We start from the raw sequence: 22,088 nt of genomic DNA, 5'->3' as shown, positions 1-22,088 counted from the left end.
AGCGGTGCTGCAGGAAGGGAGGAAGCTTTGCATAAAACTGCCAGTAAGGAGAGTCATCCTGTCAGTCCTGTGACCCAGTTGTGAGGATTGCGTGCTGTATTTGTGTTCATTGGGGCTTCCTGTTGATAATATCAACTATGGGTTACTTCTGTGAAAATCTCCTTTTGAATGGCTTTTCATATAAAAATAATTCCTGATAGATGATCATAACTACATATCCAACTTAAGACTCAAGTACTGTGATCTGTCAGATTGCAGAAAGAAACCAGCTGAGATGTCCTACCACATAAAAAAATTACCTTTTTAGTTTATAGCATGAACAATACATTCCTGTCGTCTGAAATAAAAAGATTATAATTAAAGTTCTAGGCTTGGAACCAAGTCTGGAAACTCTGAAGAATGATTTCTCTCACCCTAACAGACATTTGTTGTATTAACTAGATACAGAAGCAGACCTGGAAAAGAATTCTTGAAAAATCTCGCTTTCAGGCTTTGGCATGTATCATTCTCCTTCTCCTGTCTGCAACAGCTGGCTTATCTGATGTTCCTTGGCAGGAACAGGGTATTGATGGTAGTTCATGTTTTTCTTTCTATTTGTAGAATAAGAAATACAAAATCAGTGTGCACTGAAGCAAAAATTTGCTTTCTCACCACTTCTGATATTTGCTTTTAGTTTCCTCTTGGTCAAATCAAGCTTTTTGAGGCGAAGGTTGAAGAAGTTGATAGATCATGCGATTCTGATGAAGATTATGAGACTAGTGGTCGCAGTTTATTGTCAACACATTACACTGTTGTTATCCACCCCAGAGATCAAGGACCCACTTATCTTCTTATAGGATCCAAGCACGAGAAGGTAATAAAATGATGTTTTAAATGAGTTTCAGTAACACATCCATGAGTATGGTGCTGGGATAGGAATATTTCTTGAGGAGGAGGAGTGGGACCTACAAGTCACCTAGCTTATAGTTTGATATAATAAACAAGAAGGTCTTGCTTCATTAACATTGACGAGCTGTGAACTAATGCTGTTGCAGGTAACCCTTTTTGAAATAGATGAAAATAAGCAGGCTTGCCTTTGTAAGGAGATGGTGCAGAATATCAAATACGCTGTAATCAGAGAATGTTGCTCACATTACATTAACTCATAGACAGACCTGTAGCAGACCTTCCTGAGAGGTTTTGGGATTCTGTTACCCATGTTCACTGATAAGACTAGCAGTAGGGAAGGCTGTCCTACTGAAGTCAAGGAGAAATGAGAGGTATGGTTAAAACCATTTTTATTATTATTATTGCTTCATTGTTCTGAAGTAATCTTGTATACCTCGTTTTGCTTTCTGGCCTTATCCCCAGGTTCGCAGGATCCGGTACTTAGGTTAGTTTTCTCAAGAGGGAAGGAAGAATGCCCTCATAATTAGCCATGATTTCTGAGGGTAAAAGACTTCTGAAGAGAGCCCTCTCCAAGCTTCTTTGCTTAATATTTGTAACATAGGAGACCATGAATACAGGACTATTCAAAGAAAGGCAAACTCCTTGGGGCTTCCACAGGAGGGCATGGTAGCATTTCAAATTGAGAACAAAATCCTGATAAAGCAGCTCCTTCCAACACGGAATGAGTGAGCTGCTGTGTTTATCTACTTTAGGACACGTGGCTTTATCATCTGACAGTTGCAGCTGGAAGTACCAGTGTAAATGTTGGATCTGAGTTTGAACAACTTATTTGCAAATTATTAAACACAGAAGGCGATACCAGTAAGTTTGGTTTTGTTTCAATGTACTAATATTCTAATAATTATTTTCTTAATAGAATTCTGAAGTAATTGCAAACCTTATCTATTTTATCTATTTAGCTTCTCAGATTTGGAGACATCCTACCCTTTGCCACAGCAAAGAAGGAATTGCTTCCCCTCTTACAACGCTGCCATCTGAGGCCTTGCAGACTGAAGCAATTAAATTATTTAAGGTAAAAACATAGCAGATGCCTCTTTTATTAACTATTTTAACTTTTAGCTAAAGAATGGCTATTACCTGGCTTACTAGAGATGTTCAACAGATAAAAAGGAAAAGAGAAGTTGACTCTTACCTTTAGTGGAGCTAACTAACACACAGTAGAAGAATGTCCCCACAATGTATCACCAAAGACTATCACTTCCAGTGAGAGTGATCACTTTTAGCTGTGAGAGGGCAGTTTAGCCTTCAAATTTTGCCCTTTCTGCTGATATTATTGATGAAAGTGCTCGTTAGTAGAAAAACCTATGGCCATCATCTATGATAATGATTTTATCGTGAAGTTCATAAGCCCCAGAGAATCTAACAGCATGGGTGGATCTCTATATTCAGAGAACTGATTCTGGAATAATATTTTTTCGATCAGATTTCAGGAAGAATAAATGGCAGACAAAAATTTTGTTGTAGATATATTTAAATAAGCTAGAACACATTTTAAAAATCAGAAGAAAAACAAAGCAAAGTTTAAGCTTTAAGGATTATTTCAAACTGAGATAGAAGGCAGAGATTCTACTGCTCTTTGTAATAAAAAGAAAATATTTTCTTCGTATGAAGTAGCTATTCTTAAAAGAGGTATTCTAGTAATATAAATAGAAAAATATTTCACAAGAGTTTTTTGAATTCACTTTTAAAGATTTTCATACACCTTTAAAGAAACAAATACATATAGGTCCAGCAGTAGTGAAAAGGCGTTATGATTAAGAAACACGTAATGGTTCATAAATGCTGTGCTGCAGCTAGGCTGAGAATTTTTCTGTGCTTTTAAGATCTTGCATCCTTCCCACTTAAAGGCCACATAGGTGGTTGGTATCTATGAAAGAGTTTGCTGCAGTGGCGTTAACCTTCTTCCTCCTCTCCCCTGCCCTCACCAGGATAAAACTACTCCTGAAGGTTAACAAATAGCCAGGCTATGAAGTCTATGTCAGAGACAAAATAAAACCTTGCTGTTCCTTTTTCTCTATGTTGTGAAATAAAATAGGAGTTGGAAGGCATGGAACTTGGATAAATGAACTTTCTCCACAGAAATCAAACAAGTCAAAAGACCATGTTCCCTAAATCATCAAGCATCTGGAGAGTTTTGATGTAATGGTTCAGATCTAGAAAGGAATCCAAGACAAGCACCATATGTTCAGTCACAGCCACTTGTAGGCAGACTTTCCAGCTTCTTGTTCTCTGATGCATTTGAAGCACTTCAAAGAAATACATCCATCTTATTTTCTGCAATCTTGCAGTATGAAAATTCAAAAGGGCATGTACTTCTCTGTTAAAAATAAGTCTATTTGGGAATCACTTTCTGAAATATATTTCAGACCTAATTCAAATCAAAGACACCTTAAAAAAAAAAAGAGATGACTTGCATCACCTTTACTGAAACTTTGTATAAATCAGTTTAAAAGTCAGATAGGGAATTGATTTAGAAACAGATCAAGTCATGTATTAGTTACTCTGTTGCTGATAAAAATTAGTCTTGTGCATCCACATATCTTCAGATAGACTAGAAATACGTTAGGCTTCCATCCATTTCTTGTATTTTGTTTATATACCCTGAAAATTCATCAGCTATTATATACAGTAAATGCAATGAGTGATACATAAGCTTTCTTCTAATAGGCACAACAAATGCTTAACATCTGGCTTTCTTAAGACAGTACTGAGGATGCGAAAGGTTATCCTTACCCACAGTAAAAATGCCAGTGAAAGCCAAGACAAAACAAATGGCTCCGAGTTACAGTTTCCTTATCTGTGTGTGTTCTGCCCTTTTATGCTTGCTACTTGCTGCCACTGAGAGCTGTACGCTTCGCATTTTAAAGTCTGTAGTGGGGTAAGCTAACTTCAGCATGTTCTTAAACTTGCCTACCACCATGACTGTTGCAGCTCTTTGCTAAAGCCCACTCCATTAGGTGCAGAGTGAAAAATGTGGGTTTTAAGAGGTGTCTCACTACAGCTTTCATCCATTCTGGTCCCTTTTCACACCTTTTTGCAGGGCCAGCAGGGTTCCCTTACTCTGCTGGTAAGCTGACTAACTGTGACCTCAGTTACAGCACACTTCTGTTATACAGACCGTCTAAAAGATTTGTTGGGGCTTTTTGTGTGTAAACTCACTTGCTTTATTATTTTCTGTCTAGACCTGCCAGTTGTTCATAAATGCTGCAGTGGACGCCCCTGCCATTGATTACCATGTATCTTTGGCCCAAAGCGCTTTGCAGATTTGCCTCACGCATCCGGAACTTCAAAATGAGATCTGTTGTCAGCTCATTAAACAGACTAGACGTCGACATCCACAAAACCAGGCAGGACCAATACAGGTAACCCAGTGTTTATTTTAATGTATCTGTTGCAACAGCAGTGAAGGAACTATGTTTAGATGGTAAAGGGGCTCTGCTCTTCTGTAGCATCTTCTTACTTAAAATCAGACAAAAACCTGAACTATCATCTTACTACTGCTGTGTCTTCCTGAAACAAAGCTGATGCCTCCATCAGAGCACACGTGATAGAGTCGATTTATGCCTGTGTGGTTTTTAAATGCTGGATATACAATGGGTCACCTTCAAGGTAAGTTTTGAGTAAGACGTGGAAGCTAATTCTTTTTTAGTGCATCTTTCGTAAGAGATGTGCTGCATCAGGCAGCTTGGTGGGCTAAACCCTGTGGCAGATGTCTTCATAGCATAAGTGTAAAGAAAAGCTGTTGTGGCATCTCACCTACACTCAGGGTTTCTGATAGATGTCACCCCTTGGAGGTCATGCTGCTCTGCACGCACCCCTGCATGCTAGATTATAAATACATACTTCTTCACTTTGTCCACTGCCAGCTGTTCACCGGTGTCCAAACAGTAACAGCTGAAGGAACTGAAACTGAAAGGAAATCCAATACTTATAGTTTGCACAGAATCAATAGACCCAGAACAATAGTGCTTATGATGGAGCAATACCTACTAAACTCGGAGATGGATTAGAAAATGAGAAAGGAAATTACCATATTAAGACTGTTGTAATAGACACATTTTTCTCCTGCCACAGAAAGTAGAACGTGAGTAGCAGACAGACCTATTATCCAGGAACAGCCCTTACCTGAGATCTGGCCAGTATGTGTGCATCGCTAAAATATCCTCAAAGCTTTTATGACAGACATAGCACCTTCATGTAAATAAGCACAAACTGAAGTTACATGTAGCTGATGGAATTTAAACAAACCATAATCCTACTTTGGTACTTTTCATATAACTGGCAAGGCCTTCCCTCTGATACAGATAAATAAATTCTTGCTATCATAATCCACTGGCATGATTTTTAAGAGTTAACACATTCAGTAAAATGTTTGCAGCATCAACACTAATTTTTTTAAAGTCCTAAATTCATGCTGCAGTCTCCCACACTTGCTTCTACTGCAACATCTTCCTGAAACAGAGCTGATACTATCCTCCATGAAAGTACAGGTATTTGATGAAAGGGATTATCTGTGCTGTCAGATTTATGTTTAATTCTAGGCAAGTCAGATAAATCAAGATAGAAAAATGCCATTTTCTAAATTTCAGTATTATCCATTGATACAGTTTTGAGAAAAGTAATTGCAATGTTAGTAAATGTATATCCAGAGTACATGAGAGCAGTCTGTATGAAAACATAGCAAAATATTGAATAATTTTTTTCAATAGTTATCATCTATTTGATAGAAGGAAAATGTCATATGAGTTCCTTCATCATATACGTAACAGGAGAGCTGAATCGAAACTGCACAGGCTTGCCCTCATTTCTTAGTGCTTGGCCTTGCGGCCGAAGTATTTTTTTCCTGTGTATTAACTGCTTTTTCTGCAAAATTATCTGCTTTCCCACTTCCAGCCCTGAAAGAAACTTGGGGCACACAAATGGAAAGACAGCATTTTGGCCTTCTGATGAAGTGACATGTATATTTACTCAGCTTTTTCTCCATGTTTTGGGGTTTTATTTCTATTTACAGCTGTCTGTTACTTGACTAGGCACAGTAAGCTGCACTGCTGGTCAGCAGCCACAGCAGGAAGTTTTACTTTGTAAGATTTAAAACAATAAATGTCTTCCTTTTGTCCAGGGCTTGCAGCTCTTGGCTCTCTGCGTTGGACTCTTTCTGCCCCAGCACCCATTCCTTTGGCTTCTTAAACTTCATTTAAAGAAGAACGCAGATTCCAGGTGCGCCTGAATACTATTACCTAGCTAGTCTTTCTGGAGCACATTATTTTCAATCTTACATTTAATATTTCAGATCTTTTGGCATATTTATTTAAAAAAAAATTTGAGTAGAATTGTGCTCCAGCGCTACTAAAACATAAGAGTTGCTATACATCAGGTGGGAAAGTTTTCCATTGTTTTGAAAAATACTCTGCAGTGGAACAGACTGTATGTTGCAAAACCATGAAAACCAAAATACGGCCATTACACAAAACACTCTGAGCCATGTTCATCTTTGGCACAGTTCCACTAGTCTTGGTAGATTCTCTTTATAATTCCATGTGGAAAAATGTGTTGGAAATCTCACAGAGTGGAATGTGAGTGCCCCTCCCATCTGGCATCCCCAGAAAGATTTATTCACACGTTACTATCCTTTCAATCAGTCCCCAAGAATTGCCTTATTTCTCTTCTTGTCACAGGACTGAATTTGGGAAATATGCAATATATTGTCAGCGATGTGTAGAGCGCACCCAGCAGAACGGAGACCGAGAAGCCAGACCTTCCAGGATGGAAATCCTTTCCACTCTTCTAAGAAATCCCTACCACCATTCGCTGCCCTTTAGTATTCCAGTTCATTTCATGAACGGCATATACCAGGTAATTTCAGGTAGACCACAAAACCTGAGCTCTCCCAACCCCTTGCTATTAGCGTATACGTGAAGTAGTACATCAGAAACAGAACTGTGTTAAGGTAAACACGGTTCAGCTTTCATCCTGTGCCAGTGCTAGCAGTGGAAGGCACAGGGTACTTGTGATCTGATTTGATCGACAAAGAGTAAAGGTTTTGGGGGAACATCTTTGAAAGAAACAAAAAAAAAATCTTTTACAAGTGAGAAATAACTAAAGTTCTGTTTCTCATTTAACCTGATGACCATATGAATGAATTAGACGGAAGAAAGAGGAAAGGTATTAAATTCCACCTCTTTTCATCAGACATCCTGGAAGTTCAGTATCTCAGGGAAGGCCTGGAAGCACAGCTGTAACTCCCATCACCAGCCATGAAGGAAACCCGTATTTGTTACAGAACAAAGACAGCTTCATTCCTAACTCTTCTGGGACTTCATCAGTCAAAATCTCTAGGAAACTCTCCGTGGGTTTCCATGCATACTGCTTCACATCCTGGTTTGTGTTTCTAACTGTGAGAGTGGTCTGAAAAGAGTTTGTTAACAATTCACAGTATTCCCAGACAGGAAGCAAGTTTTTATATGAAATCAAAGCTCTATCAAATAAACTTTTCATTTCAGGTCTCAGAAGTGTGCTTTTTTTACCCCCTTTAAATTTCTTAATTGCTTACTGCTTGGCTAGTAAAACAGAAAGAAAACAACATGCATATAAATCGTCCTAAAGGATCCCAAAATTGAAGTCTGAAGAAGAAAAGGAATAACTACTTATTAGTTATTTATTGCTCAAAAATATGTACCTTCAAGTGCTATGGAAACTAATTAAAGACATGTTACTTCAGTGGGATCAGGAAATAAGCAAATATAGTGGTATTGAAAACTCTTGTATTCATCTCTGAAGCTAGATTCAGCAGATATTGTTTTAAATGCCAATCACTGAGAAGCCCAAAGCAGAAGTCCAAAATCCATTTTCAAGATCTTTCTTTACAAAAGAGTAAAACATCTTCAACATACCAAATACAGGAAAACAAACTCAAAATGGATTTAAATGAACAGCAGCAAGTAGTATCTGTATAAAAGCCATTTGGCATCTCTTGCTAAAATGCTTTAATGCTGGTAACAACAGACAAAAATTCAGATTTGGGAAAATAAAACCTAGAAGACTGTTATCTATATATTACTGACCTATGTAGTACTGACAGAGCAACATTTACAAAATGTTTTGGATCTGCCAATGTACATCTGCCATCTAATATCCTTCTGAAGTTGTACATGATGAAAAATGATCAGTTGATCTCATTTGTTTCACCACCATATTGAAAAGTGTAGGAAATTGTAGTTCTCTTCATTTTTCAAGTGTTACTTCTCACAAAAAGCTTAGATACTACACTGCTTTCTGTTACACAAATTCTGCAGCAGAAATTCAAGTGTTTTGATAGTGACTTTAATTTCATAAACAAAATGCAGTAAGGTACAATCTGCTGGGAAGGTAATTGTTTTTTGGATGGAGAAAAACTTCACTAAATCGACTTCCCTTGTGGAAATCTTCAATCTTTTCTAGACCCTTTATGGAAATTTTTAATTTCAAAGGACAGTAAGTTATTCACAGAGGATGGAATAGGTCTTACATTCCTACTGTTATTCTAGAAGTATTATCTTTAAAAATCTTAGATTCAAGTGGGGAGTTGTTGCTATACATTTGATATTAAAATACATCTTGTCTGCTTTTTTAGGTTGTTGGGTTTGATGCCTCTACCACAGTGGAGGAATTTCTGAACACCCTGAACCAGGATACAGGGATGAGGAAACCAGCTCAGTCAGGGTTTGCACTGTTTTCTGATGATCCCTCTGGCAAGGATATAGAGCACTGTCTTCAAGGAAACATCAAGGTAAACAAAAAGCTTTAACGAGCTCTGCATATCAAACAACAGGTATCTCCATTTTACAGACCTCTCTTCTGTCTAGCAAAACATTTTTTCAGGCTGAAAACTGTCTTTAGGCTTTGTTCTACATAAGGTAAAAGGGAAGTTTTTTTAAAAAACCATAATTTTATCAATTGCTGAAATTCATTCGGTGAACTATATTTAAAAGCCTTGTCTAGGAGACTGATACTATTCAGAGAAGTAACAGCTGGGATAAAAAAGAAAAAGTAAGCTGTTACTAATCGCCGTTCTTTAAAAAGCCGTTGGAGCCCAACATGCATTTAGAGATTTCAGTTCACATTTCTAGTATAGTTTCAAAAGACGACCATTTGAAGTCCAGAAAGTCATTGATACTGGGGTGGAGATCCTGGGAAAGAAAAAAAAAGAAGGGTTCCTTATCTAAATACAGGATAAACAGAGTTCTCTTCAGAAAATGTGTAATGTCTGGCTTATCATTGTTCTGCAATTTTAGTTCTCTGTCACTAGAATTTAATTCTTGGCAGAAAATTGTGGCAAAATGCAATATAATCAGTGCTTTAGTAAAATATTAGATATATTTCAAGCCTTTTAGCAACTAATGAATAATGAATTTACCAAGTATTCTTTTGCATCCGTTGGCCAGTGTTCACAGCTGCACTTTGACTTACAAGGTACGGTACAACCAGACCTTAATGACAAACAAGCAGGGTCATCATGATCAGCTCTCTCCCCCTACCAGAATAATTACCATATGGAAAGCACAACGTAGAAAAAATGTACTTTTCTTCTTGGTAAAAGTAATTTTAGAAGCTGTTCACATTAGTGCTTCCCGGAAGGCTCTTTTAGGGAGGAATGGTGACATGAATCCCAGCAGGGCTCCCAGGACCTCCGTTCCACCTCCTGCCCATTTGCCCACCTGCCCCACTTCTTCATACAAACGTGATAGGAGTTACTAGAAAGGACCTGAAGAACTCCAGCCTGCAGCACAAAGAGAAGGCAGAGATCAAAGGCATTCAATTAATTACATAACAACTCACTCTGTGTAATTACACACTCACTGGCTGCTGCTAAATCAAGTATCTGGTCTTTCCATAGAGGTCTGTTATGGTTTTTTTTCCAAAGGCTGTGTGTGTGTTGCAGGATGAACAGACAACGAAACCTTAATTATTAAATCCTCCAACTAAGAAATGCAAGTAAAGTTCTCTTCCAGTAAGTTCAAAAATTCAAGCTATGTATATTCCTCATATGCAACAGATTAAAGATATTACAATAAGTTGCCAATTCCTATTCAAAGATGTTTGCAAAGAGGAATAGATGCCGAAGTCAGTTTTGTATCTCTTTCCTTCTAGATCTGTGACATTATTTCAAAATGGGAGCAAGCCTCCAAAGAACAACATCCTGGGAAATGTGAGGGCACAAGGACCGTCCGCCTTACTTACAAAAATAGGTTTGTTTAGCAAGTATAACATCTCTGCCTTGTCCCAAGATTTGTTTTTAATTTCTGCGGAGTTTCTTCATCTGAAAAATATTGGGTGACTCAAAGTTTGCAACATAAATAGTAAATGGGTGTAACTGGAGATTTATTATCTTTTAAAAAAAGAAAAAAGTTTTTTTTTTCTAGTTCTTAAGAGGCAAGCAGGGCTTCCATAAAAATAAAAAACAAAACAAAACAAAACCAAAAACAACACAGCAACACTGAACTCAGAAGACTGAAATTAAATATTTGCCCACTGGTTCAAGTACAAGTGTTGCTCTGCTAATGTGTTTTGACACTGACGTTAACATGTCACATTCAGGGCAGATACTGCTAATCCTCACGGCTAATGCATTTCCCTATCTTCTTTATTTAACAACTTTCTGCCTCTTCTGTAGGCTTTATTTTTCAGTTCAAGTCCATGGAGAGACAGACAGAGAGAAGCTGCTGCTCGTATATCAGACAAATGATCAAATAGTCAATGGACTTTTCCCTGTAAACAAAGAACTAGCCATGGAACTGACAGCTCTTTTAGCTCAGGTAATCCTCACACGTTAGTGACTCACGCAGTGGTTTTACAGGTGAAAAACTTGAATAAACAAACTAGTCTAGGACTCCTTGACAGTCAAGTGACCTCCGCCTTTTACACATGATAGTGCAGGAAACAGACTGGGCTGGAATCTTTGCGTGAGGCTAACACGAACTTGGGAAACGCTGTGCAGCCTACGCAGCTCTTGGCTGCCTCTTCTGTAGGCTTTATTTTTCAGTTCAGGTCCACGGGGAGACAGAGAGGGAGAGAAGCTGCTGCTCGTATATCAGACAAATGATCAAATAGTCAATGGACTTTTCCCTGTAAACAAAGAACTCTTGGCAGCTCTTGGCACCAGGACGGATAAAATGTGCTCCACCTCCTACAGAGACAGGCCCGCTTTGGTTAAATATTATGTAATCTTGTGCCATTTCTTCATTCACTATTCCTTATGTGACTTCTGTGACTTACTATACCAAAGTAAGAGGCGTTTAACAGAAGCCTAAGATTCCTTTACTAGACGTAGTCTTGATAAGATTGTTTTATTTTTAAAAAATGAAATGCTCAAGGGAAGGTTATTGATGAAATTACCCGACAGTGTTACTCAATAAATCTAAACTGGTTTGTGCCAGCTGGAGATCTAGCAGTCTCAAAGCAGACCTAGTGAGTATTACATTTGTACAATTTACAATTGATATCTATCTTTTTTCTGTGGTAAATATAAGAAGAATAGAATTACTTGCATGACTTTTATATCAGTGAGAAATACACATCAGTTGACAAATTGTTCTTCATTTTATACTTGGCAAGACAGAGAAAAAGATAGCTTGTAATGCGCAGCTAGAAAATTACTCCGCACTAACAGAGCATTTTTTCCTGGGGGTCTTTCACTTAGGTAGAGATCGGAGATTTTGAACGGCCTTTCTCAACTCCTGCAGGGCAAGTCACTTGCCAGTCCAAGTCCAATCAAACATTAAAACAAGTTTTGGAGAGATTCTACCCTCTGAGATACAGGCACGGTTGTTCAGAGGAACAATTAAGGTGAGTTGTATTTTGCGATTTGTATTCTCTAAAAGTCCAGGAGTGAAATAAAGAAGTTTTAAATTGTTATTAGGTACAACTTACTGCCACAACATTATTTGCCCAGGCTTGCATTTGGCAACTCATTTTCTTCCTGATTTGAAGAACCTATTTCCTCTGTGTATTTCAATCTAAACAGAGGGCCATCATTAAGCAGGCATTCCAGAAAAAGCTGTACAAGTTATTACACAGTGTTACAAAACCAAGCGATTTTGAAATTCTTCTTTTTCTTACTCAGCAAATCTAAATTAACTCTGTGTGCAGACTAAGGAACTACTGGAAGTAAAGGACATGAGGATCTGATCTGAGTGTTTGCTATTCAAACGTGCAATCTCTGGCAGCCACTCAAATCAGCAATACATTAACCTAGTGGGCTTGCTAGTGAAGTGTCACTTAATTTAAAATTAATAACCTGCAAGTCATTTCAGACACAACGTCCTAACATGAAGAAGACCAGAACAGTGTAGTAAATTATCCAAAATCAATGATACCGCAACTTTGAAGCCCAATAAACGTCACAGACGTATTTCTTCACTATAGGGTTGAGAAAGTTGAAAGCTGTTATGTTCACAGAGTGGCATTATTACATACTCAGAAGATAATAGGGACATTCAAAAATGCAGGCACAACAAATAGAAAGTTACGAAATTAATTTCAAAGAGCAAAGTCTAAGAAGTCTAGACTAGACTCATGGAGGGTAGGTCAAACACATGCTGAACTGTTTGAGTAGCCCCTAAACTACACATTGCCAGATGTGGAAGTCTGTGGCAGGGACAGAACCCCCACTGTACCCACCCTGTTGCTTCTGTTCGTTTGCTGAGGGTGCAGTTTGACTTCATAAGCATCCCATAAAAGTCAGCTGCGAGTGAAAGATCTCCCTTCACTACACATTCCCCTTCTCTTTTCTTGGGCTGCACCTCATAACCTTGTGGCTGCCAGCTGAGCCGTCCCTGCAGGTCAGTGTGCAAGGAAGGTATTCCCGGTGGGGTTTTTTTGAGGACTAGGATCATTTTCTTGAACCAGATCACCGTGGGGCCACACAACAAAAGAGCCAGCACAAATGCATCGTGCATCAAAAGCTCCCTTTTCGGTGGCAGCGCCCAGATACGCTAAAAAAGAGCAGCGTTAAGCCAGATCTTCTATATCTAATACCAGCCACAGGTACAGATACGTGCTAAGCTGGATGGATTTTTGGAATGACAACTGGACTAGCTGTTGAGTACTGATTAAGATAGATTGATTATCTGTAGAGACATATTAAAAACTGTCCTAGACTTTCTCCCTTTATGCTGCAACTGCTACATCAATATTTAATCATAATGTTGCAGAAATTAGAAGATAATGCATAATTTTCATGTGCATAAAAATACTAAATGGTGTTTTGGGTTTATTTAATAATGTATAAGTGATAGTTGTATTAAATTATCACTTTAACAAATGGATTCTTTTTTGCTCATTAAACTCGCTATGGGTAAGCATTTAAATTCCTTTCAATAACTAAATTACATATTTCATTTCAACAGACAGCTTTGTCAGAGATTGTCTACAAGATGGATGGCTCTCCGGGGGCACAGTGCTGCAGACTGCGTGCGCATTTATCTCACTGTAGCCAGAAAATGGTCTTTCTTCGGTGCTAAATTGTTTGCAGCAAAAGTAAGAAACTTGAAACTTGACTGAGTTTGAGTAGTGGTGTTTGGGTTTTCTTAATATAAATAGAATTTGCAAATAATAATACCTTTTGAATGAGCACACGTGTGCTGACTGAATCTATTGCCAAATTAGTAACTTGTTTAAGCCATATACTGGTAAAATGTAATAGCCATAGTACTATGTATACCACAACAGTAACTCTCCAATACACTTACTGCTTGTTTTACATTATTAATCTAGGTTGTATCTTTTCATTTTCCTTTATCTTAGTCTGAGACAAGGTTTTTGTTTCAGACTGTTTCTTTACCTGTTAACTAGTAGAATGTTGAAAAGGCATCATGAGCTGGCTGTGAAAGCTGAACTTTGCAGAATCAGTAAAAGTTGTTCCGGGTATTTAGAGCACTCCCCTCTGTTCTGGCCTCTCAGTTTCTCTTAAACCACTAGTATCTTAATTCTCTTGATTCAAATAACAGCGATGTTAAACAGAACTGTCACCTCATGCCTTACGTTTTATTACGTAATCCCAGTATATACACATACATATATATATATATATATAATTGCTTATTAGCACTCTGTTCTTCACATATGTAGACATACGTGCTAGTGAACAAACTTTAAAACACATGACTTTTTTTTTGTTTTACATTTTACTGGACTAAGCACCAGAGGAGGCTTCAAGAGTATTAAGTTGAATTAACAGGTCTGCCACTGGCCACCTACATGGCTTCAGGCCATCTAGCTACTTCAGTTCCTTTACATCAGTACCCTGCCAGTGTAAATCTCAGTAAAATCTGTGGATGGAGAGAGCTCTATAAAAGCTGAGACTTAATAATAATTTATATATTGCCTCATTTTGAAGTAGTCATTAAAGAACATTTCTCTTTGTAGCCTCTAGCGACCTCCTCCGTTGAGAAGGCCTTCATCTGGTTTGCTGTACATGAAGATGGCATAAGCATCCTAGATTACAGCTCTATGGTAAGGGAAATTTCTTTTTTAATTCTGGTCAAAGCAGATTTTAATACTGAGTATATGGAGAGATTCCCCACAATACTACATAAAAGGTGGCATTAGCCGTCCACGCTAATTTATCTGATCTTTCACTCAAAGCAAAAATTCATTCCTCCCAAAAGGCTTTAATGCTATCATCATTACAGCAGCACTAATAATAGAAATAAGTAATGAGTTGTTTGTACAGAATTTATTTTTGTTTATCAGATACAGTTTTTATATCTTTTAATGAAATATTAATGTTTTAATCATTCAGATGTCAGGAGATCCATAGTTACAGTTCTTACAATAACATTAATTTTCTTTTCCTGGAGATTTCATTTTCCATTATTATTCATAATACATACAGTCTGCAAAGAGCAGTTAGTTTAACAGATTGTTATTTTCCTTGTATTATTTTTGTTTAATAGTAGGTAATATAACCCAGTGTTATTTAATTATGTCATTTTAGGCTCTGATTTTTCTTTGATTTGCAATAAAAGTTTTCATAGAAAACGACTCACGGTAATCAGTGTAAAAAAGCAGTGCCTGAGAAGATCCCTGCTTTAATTTATATCCTGCAATGAAAGAGAATGGCATGCCGCTATTAGCAAGTGCTAATATTGAATATCAGAAAATTAAAATCTCAACTTCATAATTGCACTGATACGGGCCTTTTCATTACGTTCCTTTACAGTTAAAGAAATAATAAAACAACACAGGGAGAGCAAACGGCAGCTCTCTTCAGAGAAAAGTAAAATGAGCTTGCAGCAGCCTGCAGAGAGCTCGATAAACGCTTCCTACTCACAGAGCTGGCCAGAGCATTTCTGCAGAGCGCTGCCCCTGTGCAGCCTCAGCCACCCTTACTTGCCGTTCAAGAAATGCTGAGCTGCCAGGGAATATTCTGATTTTCTGCAGGAAGGATCAGGGGTATCAGAAATGATGCTGTGCAATGGGAAGAGAAAACACTATTTCAAAATAAGGGCAAAAAGAGGTTTAGAAACTGGAGAACGTTAAGTCACTGTAGAGTTAAGTTACTGTACAAATAATTGCCTTACGACTAATTTTACATGTGAACATCTGCAGCAAATTAATATGAGTGGTAATGATAAATTAAATGCTAATCATTGACTCAAAGGCCTCTAATGGGGTGTTGAACATTGAACAAAAAGAGCCAAGGCACAGAAGGCAGAGGAGCCTTAAAAAGCATTTATGCTTCATCAGAGATGTGAAAAAAAGAAAACAGTATTCAGTATCATTTGTGTGTACACAGGCTACATCATTACACAAAAAGAAGTCCTGGAGTAAAATTCCTTTAGCTGTCTCATACTCTGCCATTTACTTTATTTAGACGCTGCTTCGATTTCAAATGGAATTCCTAAGATAAACGTCTCCCAAAGTCAGTCAAGGCTTGTATAAATTGAATTACACACTTGACTTGAAACCTGCTTATAATATCTTTGATCTCATTAATTTGGAATAGAAACAGAGGTCAAACTTACAAGAGTCATCATCTGCAGTGGAAATTCCCCACACTGAATGTGTGAATGAAGCTATCCTAAAATTTACAATTATTTTCAAAATTCGTAAGACACTAATAACGACATTTTGAAAAATAAACATGTAATTATATTTTTTAAATAAGTATTTCTCATAATCTGTTTTTCCTGCATTGTCCCACTTATGACTCTGTGCTTTGTTTTTTGGGGTTTTCTTTCTGAAGCGATTAACAGTTACATACACATATAAGAGTCTGATGACTTTTGGAGGCTATCAAGACGATTTTATGTTGGTTGTCAGCAACGCTCAGACAAAGGACAAAGCAACTGAAAAACACCTTTTTGCCATGACAAAACCAAAGGTTTGTATATTACCTGAAATAGTTTCCCACCATCTGCTACTTTTCCACTTTTTCTAGTGGGTAATCCTTAACAGATGTGCAAGATGAAACACCTAGCATTCCTTTATTCCTAGAATTCTCAGACTATTGAGATTTGCCATGTGGTTTCAGAGAGCAAAACAATTAGTAATATAAGACCTAGCAGTGACAATACTGATGTGTTCCTTTTCTTTTCATGTCTCTGTCTGTAACATTCCAAATTTTTCATAGCAGGACAAAGAAGGCTCATATTAAAGACAGGAATTATATGCAGTACCTAAAAACTAGTCTGTTTGCTTGATCAGCACCAGAGATCATTTTTAAGAAGGTGCATTTGTGTTCTACAGTGGAATTGTAGAACACAAGATCTGAAAGATCAGTCACTTCTTAAAAATCCTGGGATATTTTTACCTTTGGTAAAGAAGGGGTTCAATTTTGAAATCTAGATTGTCTCTTTCACTGGTAAGACTGTATTTTCTTTTAAAAGCAGTGTTTTTGAAGTCTTTTGCTGTGAGTCAAAACAATTTATGACACAAAATACAAAATTCCACATACAAATCTTCATACAAATAAGCATAGTGAAAACATCTGTTCAGAGTTCCCTCAGATTGTCCCCTTACAAGCAAGGTCGTGTGGGCTGCAAAGAGAAAATATGGTTAAAAGCTCCCAGAAGTCTTTATTCATTTTATCTACCCTGCATCTTTAATTCTCTGGCCACTAAATATTTCCTAGGAAAACTGAGGGAACACATCATGAAAGTTTTTTCATCTTTCAGACTTCAAAATTTCTCCCAAAGTGAAAGCAGCCATCTGCTTGAATCCCTTAAGACCATGGAAGACAAATTATCTAACATACTGACGGGAATAACGTTACATTATTTGCAAGGAGCAGTAGAAGAAAGCTCTGTTAGGCATCTCCTCTCTCCCCATCATTAATGTGTTTGATAAAGTGCAAGTACTTTTCCAGTTGATGGTGATTGTCACTTGCTAAAAAGTTAGCTATTTTTTCAGCAGTCAAAACACATCACTGTATTTCTGAAAGAGTTTTGCATGTTCCTGTTATAGATTCTTGAGATCACTCTACTGATTGCCAGCTACATTAACAACTTTCATCAGCTGAAAGGAGCTGCTCATCACCTCTCTGCTCCTGCGTTACTGACACCTCAAAGTGGACAGAAACTCAAGGAAATGGGGAGTCAGCCACTGCTGGCAAACAACAGACCAACTAAATGTCCCACTTTGTTATGAAGGGGCTACGTACCATGATGGTGTATCTTCGTTGCAGCGTTTCTAAGCTGATCGAAAACTTCTGGATGTACAAGATGTAGAGCGTAAGCAGGTCCCCAAACAAAAGAATGGAGGACAGGTTTCAATTAATTTCAGTGGTACATAACAGGAGGAGCCCGTAATTAAAACCCTGGCCTGAACTGGAATGAAGACTGGCCAATTCAAGGATTACGCTTTACTGGTGGTGGCTTGTGCCTACAGCTCAGAAACAAGATGCGTCTGTTGGTATTGAGGGGGAAAGGTGGCCTTGTGAACAAATGTATAGATTTTAGTAGTTTTCCAGGTATTTACTCAGGGACCAAAAGGTCTTCAACTCTTCACCTCTGTTTTTCAAAATCATACAAGTTGCATAACCTTCATTTTGAAAAGGAATTTTTGTTTTAAAAAACAGTCAAATACAAAATACTTTCCACTTCCAGCACCCCGCCTTATTTGCAATAGAAGCACCATGGGACTAGAAAGAACTAATTGTTTTGAGTTGTATAATTGTTTATCCTTTAAAAAAAATGTAAGCACATCATGTAACTAGTATAAATTTAAAGAGTATTCTCATGATACACTCTAGCCTTTGTTATACAGTTATTTTACTTGGCAAATCTTCAGCCTTGGTGTGGTAAATTTCTAAATAATCTCTCTCTGACCCAGCCTTTTGGAAAAATCTAAATTGGACAGACACTGTACTTTGTATAGTTTTGTTAAACAAGATCCTGTACCTACTTTCTTCTTTAATCCAGAATAATAATATAATACAGATTCAAGAATGGTTCACAATTCAAAACACAAGAATAACACAGAAAGTCACTGCGTGAATGGTTGTGAGTAAACCTGGAGACATATGTGACATATAAAATCCATGTATAATGTGCATAATGTATATACATAGATTCAAAATAATATTTTGTAAAAGTTGTACTTCTTGGTTTTCATTTGTATCTATACATTTTGTATTACAATATTAATATAATGTTCTTGCAGGCTGAAGGCCTAATGCTGCACCTGCAGTATTGGACCTAGGAGCACTTTCCAGCTGCCTCTTTCAGCTGCAAGTCTTGGTGCTACATAGAGTCGAATACATGGAAATGACACCAGTGTTTTCTGCCAATTCCACATGCTTGTTTCCATGCAAATAAACCACTTCTGCAAGACCTGAAATGGACCAGCAGCATACTCTAGTAGATAATTTAGGTCCACCCATAGAGAAGGTCATCAAACATAAACCACCAATTTACATGCATTTACAGTTTCCACCTCCTATGGATCATTAATCCCTCACTGCTTGCCCTCATTGTTTTATTTGGGGTTTTTTTAATTACTTAAAACTTAAGCAATTTCACATGAATCTTTGTTTTATGACACTTACGCATTTCAGATAAATACAAACTCATACCGAGAGGAAAGAAATTTACAGCTCTTTGCCCTTTATGAAAGGTAGGGAGTATCCTCCTGAAGAACTGAAATAGATCGGAAGGGAGGTACAGGTCGTGAAAAAAACATGCTCTTAAACAAGCTAACTTTATAAATGCATTCCTTCAGAAAGCTCTTGAAGTCCTGCCGCAGCTACTTAGGTCTGCAGGAGTCAAGCACCATTTTATGAATGGTTCCATGGACCAATGCTTTGTCTTGAAAATTAAAAGGTAATAACACGCTGCTTTCACATGTGCAATGCAGGAAGAGCTTCCAAGTAACTTTCAACCACCTAGTGGTTGTGGCACTAGGCCCTTCTCTTTCATGCAGACAGGGCCAGCAGCACGAGGTTTACCTCCCCTTGGGCTGCTGATCTCCTGCCATCAGCAAGGAAAGCATATCGGAGCCTACAAGAGGCCTTGGCACCAACTGCAGCATCTTTTTTGCGCAACACCTCATGTGAAACGATGCAGATACTGTGGCGAAACCGAGCTAGGAATTAACATCCCTTTGCTATCAGCAGAACCATAAACTTCCACAGATTTGAAGGGGATCTGGGTGCTTGCAAACTAAGTAGGCACTGCTGCATCAGGTATACTCAGATCATGGTCTAAAGCTGCTCAAATGTGACAATGAGATGCTGGTTTACAAATAGAAAATTCTTCATGTCATTGCGAACTTATGGTAACTGTCAACCTAGAATACTCCAACTAGTAATTCCTTCCTAATTCTCCAGTTTTAAATTAATATGGCAGATCAGGTTCTATTAGAAGTCAAAAAAACCCAGACCACCTGAGCGTTCTGCTGGTGAGCCTGTTCACGTAGTTTCTAAAATCTCTGAAACTTGGAGACAACATGATGCACAACACAAACAGCTGATGTGCAAATTTTGTCTTTTGAACAGTTTTCCTTAACAACTGCAGCCTTGCAAACAGCTCTTCTATAAAGCGGTATACAATCCGTGAAGTACAGCAAGACCTTCCTGCCTGCCTTTGGGTAGATGACTCGAGGCATTGCTTTGCTTTTTAGTGGTAAGCTCTTGCTGCTGCAGCATATCCCTATATTGCATAGTGCCAGAAGCAATCCCTGCATTAGTTTCCTTTTTTTTGGCAGTACCTGCCAGTCTCACCACCACTACCTGTTCATTACAGGTCACCATTAAGCCCATGTAGTCACATTACCGGAAATGCTGTGTTCATTTTTATGAAATTAATGCACTTGGAATCACAGTTACCGTGACAACACTATATTAAACAATTAAATTTCTACCAGGATTCTGTTTAGCAAGAGTGAGGCTTCTGTATGGTACCCTCCTGAAGTAGACACTTCCCTTCAAGTTAACAATGAGCACGTAAAGTCTCTTACACACGCACATATACTTTCAAACAGAGCTATGCAAGTCTCAGGGGGACTTGCCCCATGTTAATTTAGCTCCAAAGCTGAAAGTTTTGGTTTTTTTCATCTGTTCTGCCTTTCCCACCCAGCCCAAGCCTCATGAGTGATCCACAGCTCAGTCTTAACCTTGAGCTGTCCATCAAAGCAATTCACACAGCGCTACCTAATCCGTGACTGAAGTCAAGGTAGGAATTAGCCCTTTCTTACCTTCTGATCTAAGGCAGCAGTGAGAGAAAAGGACCTGTCGAAGGAGCAGCGACCTCTGGGACTGATACTGAAGAACTTCCCATGCTCAAGGCTTCCAGAACCTAGGTTGCAAAAATATTCCCAGGATGAGACTAATGTGTTAGCACATGCAAGCAGACTTCACCTATCATGAACTTCAGAACATCTTTTGTGCTTGCTTTCAGCTAGTGGTAAGTACCAACAATCAGTCTAAATGAGCTTGATAACGACTGAAGGATCATTGGTAACTCTGTATAAACAACCACATTGATTTGAAAACATTTGGAATTCGATGTAAATTAATGCAATGCTTAAACTTTACTTCCTGGTCTTAATTTTTGTGCAGCAGTATTTGTAAACAAACTGCTTGTTTCTAGAACAAGCAAGGCCTATTTACTCCTGTAGTACAGCAGGCAAATGATAAAGCTTTTTCTTAATAAAATCCACAAAATTAGTGTTTTCTGTTATTTTAGATTTAAATTTAGTTTATATAAAAATTTAAAAGAGGCATGTATTTCCCTAAAAAAGAAGGTTGGTAGGTATTTTTGTTTCGAGTTCCTTGTCAGACTAGCAGTTTTTATAGGTTGTTTTTTTTTCCTGAAGGAAGAAAAATCAGCCTTGCTTAAAGGAATGCACTACTTAAAGCTTTAGGTAGACCTTTAATAGTCCATACAGCTTAGTGCAATCCAATAGCTTGAATTAATTTTAACCAAGGTGATTAGTAACTCAGTAATAATGAATGAGTAACTCAGTAATAATGAATGAGGAAGAAAAAAGTATTTTTTTACAGTTTCTTAAGGCAGAAGAAATGAGACCGAGTAAGGTGGAACTTAAAACACTGAAAAGTGCAATTGGACGTCAGTACCATTTACTAACTGTGCACCTTTACATTGTGCTTCAGAGCTCTAGGTTTGTACTACGGCACCTTCCAGATTTGCCACGCAGCCGTAGGAAATCTTCTAGAGCCCAGTTATTACGCAAGTTAAACTCCAAAAAACCTCTTATTTAAATAATAACTACTACCTGGCGTCTGTAGAGGCTACATAAGTGTTCTTTGGGGATTGAGGAACAGTTAAACATAATCAAGTTAATAATTATGAATGAGGCCACCTCCTTGGTTTTGATCGAGCAGACAAGGAAGGATTTTAAGGAGCTGCCTCTCTCTCTCGTCTCTCAAGACTCACACCACCTACTCAGCTACAGCTCAGCTGTAATCGCTGTCCTGAATTTTGGGTCACTTCCCCAAGCAGGACATTTCTGACTTGTCACATCAGGTACATCCCGAGGAAATGCCTCGGCCTTTGTTTCGCCCCCTCCACCGCTAACAAAAGCATCCAGGGAGCAGCGTTTAAGGCTGAGGTAAAATGCCAGACTTCCCGCCATTTCGGAGTTTCTCCACACACAAGTCATCTGTCTCTTCACAGCGGGGGCTCCAGCCGAGCCCTTCCCGT

General features: G+C 38.1%; 1 protein-coding gene across 1 annotated transcript; it reads left to right on the top strand.

Annotated features, from left to right (window-relative positions):
- Positions 1–673: 673 nt before the first annotated feature.
- LOC104270749 (pleckstrin homology domain-containing family H member 2-like) lies at positions 674–17,719 on the top strand (the record flags this gene model as incomplete). The annotated part of the gene is made up of 14 exons (XM_009865193.1): positions 674–853; positions 1,641–1,749; positions 1,848–1,960; positions 4,131–4,310; positions 6,068–6,165; positions 6,624–6,801; positions 8,558–8,713; positions 10,075–10,172; positions 10,598–10,739; positions 11,624–11,769; positions 13,332–13,461; positions 14,350–14,436; positions 16,172–16,309; positions 17,392–17,719. Coding segments are annotated over 14 exons (1,938 nt in total), but the record flags the coding sequence as incomplete, so codon positions are not given.
- Positions 17,720–22,088: the final 4,369 nt, after the last annotated feature.

Source organism: Apaloderma vittatum, unplaced genomic scaffold, assembly GCF_000703405.1.
Source record: "Apaloderma vittatum isolate BGI_N311 unplaced genomic scaffold, ASM70340v1 scaffold42952, whole genome shotgun sequence".
Taxonomy (NCBI): Eukaryota; Metazoa; Chordata; class Aves; order Trogoniformes; family Trogonidae; genus Apaloderma; species Apaloderma vittatum.
The sequence above is the reverse complement of the archived record's forward strand: the minus strand, read 5'-3'. Positions and strand labels throughout refer to the sequence as shown.